Source organism: Petaurus breviceps, unplaced genomic scaffold, assembly GCF_028583685.1.
Source record: "Petaurus breviceps papuanus isolate PSGF00001 unplaced genomic scaffold, PetGlider_PUasm1.0 90865, whole genome shotgun sequence".
In the NCBI taxonomy this organism is placed as follows: Eukaryota; Metazoa; Chordata; class Mammalia; order Diprotodontia; family Petauridae; genus Petaurus; species Petaurus breviceps.
This window is the reverse complement of record NW_027187367.1, coordinates 4,101,843-4,111,090: the sequence shown is the minus strand read 5'-3', so window position 1 is coordinate 4,111,090 and position 9,248 is coordinate 4,101,843. Positions and strand designations below refer to the sequence as shown.

Sequence of the window (9,248 nt, the reverse complement as noted above, 5' to 3'; positions counted from 1 at the left end):
CTTCTTCTTCTTCTTCTTCTTCTTCTTCTTCTTCTTCTTCTTCTTCTCAGACACTCAGGTGTCTGGGTCCCTAGCTCTGTTCCTTCAAGAAAGGAGAAAAGCTGGATTCTCATTTTTCAGATGTCTGGTTCTCAAGAGGTAAAGGGGAACTGGCAATTGTGTTATGTGCGGTAAGGGACACGTGGGTTCTGGAGGGAGGATTAGGGGTCTAGGGTGAGAGTCTGATGGGGGTGAATGAAAACCTGGAATTAAGACACCTCGATCACATGGTGAGAGTGGAGGTCCAGGAGTGTACAGACAATGTCACCAATCAGGTCAGGGTGCCCAATTCCAGGTTAGGCAATTAAGGTACCAGGAGCAGCCAAGTCAGGTGAGAGAAATTGTTTGGGTCCTAGTGTCCATACCCTGTGTTACCTGATTGCCTTACACCTCTGCTGAACTTGCAGATGCTGCAGACCGATTAGTCCACCAACTCTTGGCCACACCAACCCACCCCAGGGCAACTTCCCGCCCCCTGCCCTTCCTTCCTCTCTTCTCCTCCCCTCTCTGCTGGGTGACTCCTGCCTGGGGAATGTACAGCCCTGCCATAAAGGACCCAGTGTCCAGAGCTGCCATCAGTCAGAAAGCAAGATGGGCATGACCAGGGCAGCCCAGATGGGGCAAGGGAAGGGTTGCCTACTCACCCTGATGGTGCTGATGGTGGTTGCCCTCCTCCTGCCAGGTAGGAGACAAGGGAGCCTAAAGGTTTGGGTCCTTTCTGGGATCAGGAGGTGTTGCTGAATGGGAATGAATGGAGAGCAGGACATTTGGGCACTCCAGGTCTGAGAATCAGAAAGAGACCGAGATTAAGAACTACTTGAATGTTTGGAGAGAGAGGCTGAGTCCTTGGGAGAGTGTAGGATATGGCACTGGAAGAGAAGTCTAGTGATAGAAGGAAGATGAAGAGATAGGAAAATGAGAATTGGGATTATATTGTCTCTGAAAACATTGTGTGTGGAGGGAAATTAGGGGCATTCAATTTCAGGAGATAACACCACAGTGGGAATTGTCAGAACAAGCCCTTGTGAATTTGATTGTTTAGGAATTGCCAGGATGGGCCTTAGTATCTGAGGAAGGGAATGGGTTTCCTAAGGGGGAGGGCTAAAGGGGTCTGCAGAATGGTGGTAGATATCAGTGAAAGAAAGGATGCTGGATCTGTTACTGAAAAGCATTATCAGAAACCTATATGAGGTTGAGAACTTGGGATAGAAATCTAAGGGCCCCTGTAAAGTATGAGAGAAACAAAAATATTCCTAGGACATCAAGGGGTCATGGAGATCTGGAAGGAGAGAGGAAAGCAGTCAATGGAAATGCTGTCACTACTCCCAATAATAATCTGCTTTAGACTTTATAGAACATTTTCATATGCATTATTGCTGGCAGCATCATTTTAATTTGTTCTTCATGACTGGGTTACTAAGCAGGTATGATTTATCAGATGAAGAAATAGATACTAAGAGGTGACTTGTTCAAAGTCACTGGGCTAGTAGTAAATGACAGAGTTGTGATTAGGACTTAGTTCTCTCCTGGTCAAGTGTTCTTTCTAGTACATCATAAATGGGATTTGGAGGTTGGGTAGGGGGAAAATCCCAGTGGTTCATGGAAAAAGAGAAGGGACAAATGAGGGCAAGCTGAGCTTGAAAGATAGAGCAAGGAGAACTTTTGGGGAGCTGGGGACAAAGTAGAGGTTAAGGAGAACAGAGGTGCTGGCCCTTAAGGGAATGTATGAACTAAGTGAAGAGTGAAGTCAGATTCTGATTCCCCAAGGGACATGGAAGCTTCAGAATGTTTATTTCCTGGGTGGAGAATAGGTGATGCAAATGATGGAGGAGTGGTGCCTTTCAGTGCCTTAGTCTTAGTGAAGGGAGAAGTTTCAGGGCGTCCCTGAATGGGGGTGTTTTGGGTGTGGTGTCTTGTCCGGCTGGTATCAACAGCTTCTGAAGCAACAGGCCTAGATGCTCCTGGGTCCTGGTCCCCACCTTAACTTTCCAAACATCCTGAGAAGCAGGATGGAGGATGTCAGGGATCCATTCCTAAGCCAAACGTTGACTCGCGTGGGTCGAATTATTTTATCTGCTCCCCAGGTTTCTCATTTTCTCTCTTACTATTCCTCCCTCTCCCCCCAGTGCTGTGGCTTTCTCTTCTCTTAGTCCTTCCTCACACATTAGCTCCCTTTCTGCCTTATCTCTCCTTCTCCATCTCTCTTTGCCCCAGTGTCTCCCATCTCTGTCAGTCTTCTTTCACACCTTAGTCTCTCCTCCACCCCCACTGTCCTTATCCCTCCTTCTATATCTTTCTGTTCCATAATATCAAAGTTGAGTCTCTCTGTGGTTTTATTCAGCTCTCTCTTATTCTGCCTATTTCACAGCTTCATAAACCTTGTCACTTCTCAGCAAGAAGGAGCTCAAGACTTCTTTGTAATGTTAAATTTGTGGAGTGTGTATGTGTGGTGGTGGTGGGGAGTGTTTGAAGAGAAAAGGGAAGATTCAGAGAGCTTAGTAATTGATGGTAACAGGGATGAAGGAAGAACTTTGACTCTACTGAGTTTTCCTGTCCTCCCCCAGGAACCCTGGCTAAGAGCATCCGGGCCTTCTACGATCCCTGTAAAGACCCTACCAGAATCACCTTTCCCAATGATCCCTGTATCGGGAGTAGTGGTTCCAGCGGCTCCAGCAGTTCCAGTGGCTCTAGCGGCTCCAGTGGCTCTAGTAGCTCCAGTGGCTCCAGTGGCTCCAGCGGTTCCAGCGGCTCCAGTGGCTCCAGCGGCTTTGGTGGCTCCAGTGGTTCTAGTGGCTTCGGCGGTTCCAGTGGCTCCAGTGGTTCCAGTGGCTCCAGTGGTTCCAGTGGCTCCAGTGGTTCCAGCGGTTCCAGTGGTTCTAGTGGCTCTAGTGGTTCCAGCATTTCCAGCAGCTTCGGTGGTTCCAGCGGTTCCGGTGGCTCCAGTGGCTTTGGTGGCTCCAGTGGGTCCAGTGGTTCCATGGGATCCTGGTCATCCTACTCTAGTTCCTCTCAGTCTGGCTCTAGCCCTGTTCTATCATCTAGTTGGTCATCTCAGTCTGGATCTGGCTCCTCTAAACCTGGCTCTGTCATTTCTCAGTCCTCCTGGGTATCCTCTAGCAGCAGTGGCGGCAGCCCTGCTGTGTCTATCTCTGGTCTAGCACCCTGTGGTCCAGACAATCCTTATTCACACTGTAGTGGGGGCTCTCTGCCATCCTCCAGCTCCAGCTCCAGCTCCCACTCTATGTCAGGGGGCCATAAGCCTGTGGTGGTGGTGGTAGAACAGCATGGTTCTGGTGGCAACAAGGTAATAGCAGGGCCTCCATGCAGCAATGGGGGGCCTCCTGGCAAGCCCTGTCCCCCTATCACCTCCTCCAATTCCTATGGTAGCTATGAAGTGGTAGGTGGGTCCTCTAACAGTTATTTGATCCCAGGTATGACCTATAGTAAGGGTAAAATCTACCCTGTTGGCTACTTCTCTAAGGAGAATCCCCCCAAGGGGTCTCCAAGTGTCCCCAACTTTGCTGCTGGGCCCCCCATCTCTGAGGGGAAATACTTCTCCAATAACCCCTTCATCTCCAGCCATGGTTCCAGTGTCTCTTACCAGTCAGGAGGCTCTTCCCCACTTGTTATTTACCAGCCTGTGGGCACTGGCGGTGTCCAGACTGGGAACTCTGTGTTTCAGCCTTGTGGGTCTGGTTCCCAAATCTCGGTGGGGCCCTGCTCCTCCTCTTCCTCCTCCTCCTCCTCCAGCTCTGTGGTTCATGGTAGCTCCAGTGGGTCCAGCACTTCCATTTCTTCCCACCCTTGTGGGAGTGGTTACCAGGGCTCCAAAGGGCCCTGTTCCTCCTCTGGCTCCAGCTCCCTCAGTAGCAAAAATGTGATTTTGCAGCCTTGTGTGAGTGGCTCTACCTCTTCTGGCAAAGCTTGTGGGTCTGTGTCCTCTTCTTCCTTTGGATCCAAAGTGAGTCACAGTCTTGACGGCTCCCCTCAAATAGATACTTCAGCAGGGGCCAAGCCCTGTGGTTCTAGCAGCTCCAGCAGTATCCCCTGCCGTTCCATTCGTGACCTTCTGGCCCAAGTAAAGCCACTGGGGCCACAGCTGGCTGACCCTGAGGTTTTCTTGCCCCAAGGAGGGCCACTTGAGAGTCCTTGAGTGTACATACACACACATACACACACACACACATTCTTCTTCCATCACCTTGGGATGATGGAGAAAGCTCCGGGAATATTAACATCCCACCATGGAGCTGGCTCCCCTTCTCCAGAATTCAAGAGAGCTCCTCATCCCAATATGGACAAATCTTTGCATTTCCTTGGTGATGCCCCTTGCTCCCCCCAACTCCACACCCTTCCTTTGACATAGACAATGAATTTTACTGTCTAATACTCTTCCAACCAAAAAGGTTCTGTTTAGACAATTAATTAAGCTTCTGCTTAGACAGTCATTGTCCACCCCCCCCCCCAACACACAATTTATTCTCTCCAAAATGGTGGCATCTATCATCTTGGCTATCAGCCAAGCATCCCTCTCTTACAACCCCCGCTTCCCAATCTCTTTTCATTAAACTTGATTGCGTCCAGCCCAATTTTCAAACCCAATTGGGTTAAACCCCATCTGTTGCCTGAATGCTTCATCCTACTACTTTGGACCTTAAAGTGGTGGAATTATTTTATCACCTTGACAGTGAACTAAATAGTTCTTCATGTACCTGGGTAGCTGGTGGATGCCTGCATTCCTGCCCTAGCCTCCCAGTCAGCTCCCTATCTAACTACCCTTTCCTCAGACTTCAGAACTGTTCTGGAGGGGAACAGGGGTATCCTTAGAGAATGGAGCTGGTTCCCCACTCTCTCTGGAACCTAAAGCTGATGGAAGATCAATAAAACATATACTGAATTTCTGCTTTGTGATATTTGTGGTCCTCTTAATGTTGCTATGGTCTTCCTTTGTGTTCCCTGTCCCACCCCTGCTAAGGTTACATGTCCTCCACACCTCTCCAAAGAGTCTCAAATTCCTCCCATTTCCCCAAAAGTTTGTTAACCACTGTAGAGACTATTGTCCCTCATTCCTTTAAAGAGACAAAAAATGTCCTGTTCATTTTCCTTAGAGTGTCTCCCGTCTCCCTACAAAGACTTTCTGGAGGTTTCTTCTGTTTCCCCCTTGAAGTCACCTTGCCTCTATTGAGGCCAACGATGGGATTACCTGAGTTCCAGGGACAGCTGAGACCATGGGGAAGATCTAAATACCAATCCATATGGGGACAAAAACAATCACAGGACCCCATTCCTGGCCAATGAACAGGAAGCCCAGGGAACTGACATCACAAAAGTCAGGAGGGGAAGACAAGAAAAGTGGAAACACTTTGGGTGAGGGTGGTTGAGTCGGAAGCCTAGATCCCAGGCCTAGATAAGAGATATTCCAGCAGGTGACAGCCAGCTAGAGGATAACTGAAGGAGACTGTATCTTGTCCTGTCTTCACCTGGCCTGGCTTGACCCATTCTCCCCTCTTCGTTCTAGAGCAATCTTCTCCCTCTCAAAGGGAGACATGTTTTATGTCTGGAGAGAAGGAAAGATAATTGCTTTCCTGGGGAGGGAATGGGAAAGGAGTGATCACTATGCAGGGAAAGAATGCTCTTGGGAAGAAAGAAGGATGGGGGAAGGAGGAGGAATTATTAGTTATTAAGTGATTAAGACTGTCATATTCTGGGGAGAAGGGACTGAGGGTGGAGAGTAGGAGTTTATGTGGGAGAGGCCAGGTGACCTGAGGGAGGCAAGGGAGGGACAGGAAGAAGGGGAAGTATGTGTAAATGTGTGTATGAGAATTGGGGTGAGGAAGAGAGAGAGACCAAGAGAGAGAGAGAGAGAGAGAGAGAGAGAGAGAGAGAGAGAGAGAGAGCTTTCTTGTGCACAATAGAGAAGAGGGAAGGGGTGAGGAGAATTGGAGCATCTTCATAGTCAGGGAAGTGGAGACAGGAGAAAGAGTGGTGAGTCTGGGGATGGAATGAGGAAAGGTTCTCCTGCCCCCGGAGCATCTCTGTGCTGCATCGAGAGCTAGGAGACCTTCTCTTCTGAAGGGCAGAGGGAAGAGCTCAGAGCTAGGGCACGGGCCAGGAGGTGGGTAACACCCTCTTCTCCCTGGGGCACACAAGTGCCACTTAAGTACTTACCATGACTTGGATTAGGGATCTGAGAGGAATGTATGATTTATAGTCTCCTAAATCACTGACCTGGCCTGTTCCTACACCGTGCCACCTCCCTTCCAAAAAAAGGATAAAGCACTGGCAGTTCTCGGGGTTACAGGAGACAGACACAAGGTGCAGAAGAGATGCAGGCTCACAGGACTTGGAGCTGGGCTTGCCTGGGTCTGTTTATGATCAGTCTTCATCTCCCAGGTATGGGGATTATTGGTCTGAACACCTGGGTCTTTGGAGGGAGCAGGAGCTGTAGAGAGAGAATCCAGATCTGTGGGATGAGGGAATGAAGAGGGGAGTGGCTTATTCCCGGGTCTTTGGGGGCAAGTAGGAGTTGGAAGGGAGGGTGGAATGAGGGAAGGAGTTACAAAACATCTGGGTGCCTGAGGGAAGGCTGGGGTGCTGGAGATTTGAACCAGAAAGCTTAGATGGTCCCTGTAGGAGCAAGAATTAAGGGGAAAGCTCTGAGATCAAATGCCTTTGCTGGTTTTTTTGCTTTTTACCTACCCTATCTCCCTCTTCTTTCCTACTTCACCCTACTGGGGTCCCCAGCTTTCTCTGCCAGGAGCATCAGATGGACCGAGGACACAACCCTGCAGGACTTGGGATCTGATCCCCTGCTTTATGGATACCCCTCCTTGGCAGACCCCTTGGGACCCTCCATTTCTGACTATCCTCTGTCTGATAGCTCAGAGACTTTTGTTCCTTTGGGGCCCGATGACTCTCTATTTGACCCCTCTTGGCATTCTGGGCTCCAAGGATCTCTCTGGGATAAGAGCGCATCAGCCCAGGGTCCCCTGCCCTCTGATGATACTTGGCAAATGATGCCTCACTCCTATGATGATCCTTTGCCTGACAGTCCTTCCCACCCTATTGGTGCTGTGCCCTCTGTGGCTAGTGGGTCCCAGACAGTAGTTACCCCTCCAGGCTCAATTAGTTCTTCCCCTGATACCCCATCCCTCCTCGAGGACACTCAACCTAAACAACCTTCCCAGTCTGATCCTCTAGGGCCACAGGCAAAAATCCCTACCCAACGTTCTTCCTGGTCCCTCAATAACCAAATTCATCAGAAGCCTTTGCCTGGTCACCCCTGGGGGACTCAGGATGTCAATCCTGGGGTGTCTTGGGGGAGTCAGGGTCTTGGGACTGGTTGGGGTGGAAGGCCCATTAGACTTCCTGCAGGAAGCTGGGGAATTAGCAATCAATACCCAGGTACCATCTGGGGAGGGAATAATAAATATCCAGGTACCAACTGGGGGATTAATACTAGATACCCAAGTACTAGTTGGGGAGGTAATAATTGGTACCCAAGTATCAGCTGGGGAGGTAACAATGGATATCCAGGTAACAGCTGGGGGAGGCATAATCAATATCCAGGTACCAACAATCGATTTCCAGGGAACGTGTGGGGAATTAATAACCGATACCCTGGAGCCTTCCGCCTTCCCAGCTCTTCCTGGAATGTCCCCCCTAGATATCAAAATCATCCCTGAGAACCTGTATTCCAGTGGGGTCTAGTATGGCCCTAGAGACAAAGGGAGAAATGTGTTCCAGGGTCAGGTGTCAGATAGGGGGATTTGTTCTGTTCTCATACACTTAAATATTGAATTCAGGCACCTGAATTTCAGATTTCACCCTACCTCCTCAGCTCTAATGAGTAATTATCCTCCTGAAGCTTCATTTCTTCTTAGAGATACAGATCTACTGTCCCAAGCGTGAAAACTGCAATAAAACATGGCTACTGAACTTGGAAACATTTTGGTCTGTTTCTTGCTCCAAACAGAAATTCAGAAATTTTCCTTTTCAGAAATCCTCATGTTGCCTTTACCCTAATGTCCCAGAAGCACCCCTCTCTCCTCCAGCTCACCCTAATTTGTCAAAAGTCATGACCTAGGTACTTGGAAAGGATCCTTACACTAGGACCCTGGGTAAGAGCTCAGAGAGGAAGGATGAGAAACTGGGGCTACCTGAAAAAGAAGATACAGGGGTAGAAATGGGGAGTAGGAAGGAAGAGGAAGGTGTATGAGAAGAAGGAGGGTAGAACAGAATAGAGACTTAAAGCCCTTCAATTCACAGAGGTACATTAAGATTCACTGAGACAGACTAGGTAGAACCCTGGGCCTGGAGTCCAGATGACCTGAATTCAAATCCAGTCTTAGATACTTACTGTTTCTACAACCCCAGGCAAATCCCTTAACTTCTGTCTGCCTCAGTTTCCTCAACTGTAAAATTAGGATAATAATAGCACCTATCTGCCAGGGTTGTTGTGAGCATCAAATGAGATATATTTCTAAAGCACAATGCCTGGAAAATTGTTGTTCAGTCATGTCTGACTCTTTATGACCCTCATTTAGGATTTTCTTAGCAAGAACAGTTTACTGGTTTGCCATTTCCTTCTCCAGCTCATTTTACAGATGAGGAAACAGAGGCAAACAGCGTTAAGTGACTTGCCCAGGGTCACATAACTAGTAAGAGTCTGAGGCTGGATTTGAACTCCTCCGTATTCCAGGCTCCACCTACACCCATCAATCAATATAATTAGTATATTTCATAATCAGCTAAGGCCTTTTCTGTGATCCCAATGTGGCCACCTATGTGACTCAGTGCCTATTTCCTGCTATGCTGTAGTCAGGATCACCTCTGTTTCCTAGGCCTTGGCTGAGCTCATGGAAATAGATGAGCTAAGAGATATGCTGATAAGCTGTTGAGGGGGTATAGAGTGGTCAGTCTCTCTGTAGGTGATAGAATATGTCTAGTTCGATTCTTGTCTTGTCTCCTCCCCCAGCACCCAGAAATCCTTCCATTATAACTCTGCCACTCTCATTAGTGGAATAATCTAGTCCAATACACTTATTTTCCAGGAGAAAAAAAATTGAGGCCTGGTATGGGACTTGCCCAGGGCTACAAAGTGATTAATAATGGAAGACTGAGTACTAGAACCAAAGGTGTGCTTGGTCCAGCTTTCCAATGTGAGCATTTGCTTACACCTTGGGAAATCAGAGCTACAAATAAAGTCT

General features: G+C 48.6%; 2 protein-coding genes and 1 long non-coding RNA gene across 3 annotated transcripts in view; 2 read left to right on the top strand and 1 right to left on the bottom strand.

The window, feature by feature from the left end:
• LOC138149967 (uncharacterized) overlaps positions 1-604 on the bottom strand; it is a 24,738-nt gene extending 24,134 nt beyond the window's left edge. The window contains exon 1 of the long non-coding RNA XR_011165481.1: positions 1-604. This exon is cut by the window's left edge and continues 239 nt beyond it. This is a non-coding gene — a long non-coding RNA (uncharacterized lncRNA).
• CDSN (corneodesmosin) overlaps positions 1-4,936 on the top strand; it is a 189,233-nt gene extending 184,297 nt beyond the window's left edge. Inside the window, exons 2-3 of the mRNA XM_069073236.1 lie at positions 617-721; positions 2,604-4,936. Of these exons, the coding sequence (XP_068929337.1) occupies positions 631-721; positions 2,604-4,192 (1,680 nt within the window). The 5' untranslated portion in view covers positions 617-630 and the 3' untranslated portion in view covers positions 4,193-4,936. The remainder of the gene's footprint in view (positions 1-616; positions 722-2,603) is intronic.
• A 961-nt stretch (positions 4,937-5,897) lies between these two features.
• On the top strand, positions 5,898-7,985 carry CUNH6orf15 (chromosome unknown C6orf15 homolog). The gene is made up of 2 exons (XM_069073239.1): positions 5,898-6,432; positions 6,784-7,985. The coding sequence occupies exons 1-2, from the start codon at positions 6,366-6,368 to the stop codon at positions 7,722-7,724; spliced, it is 1,008 nt and encodes a 335-aa protein (XP_068929340.1). The 5' UTR covers positions 5,898-6,365; the 3' UTR covers positions 7,725-7,985.
• The last annotated feature ends 1,263 nt before the right edge of the window (positions 7,986-9,248 follow it).

What these genes read in the sequence shown, in the direction of transcription:
- CUNH6orf15 (XM_069073239.1), top strand. Translation starts at nt 6,366, where the DNA reads ATGCAGGCTCACAGGACTTGGAGCTGGGCTTGCCTGGGTCTGTTTATG. An exon ending in GATCAGTCTTCATCTCCCAG is followed by an intron (nt 6,433 to 6,783) that starts GTATGGGGATTA and finishes TGGGGTCCCCAG; the next exon opens with CTTTCTCTGCCAGGAGCATC.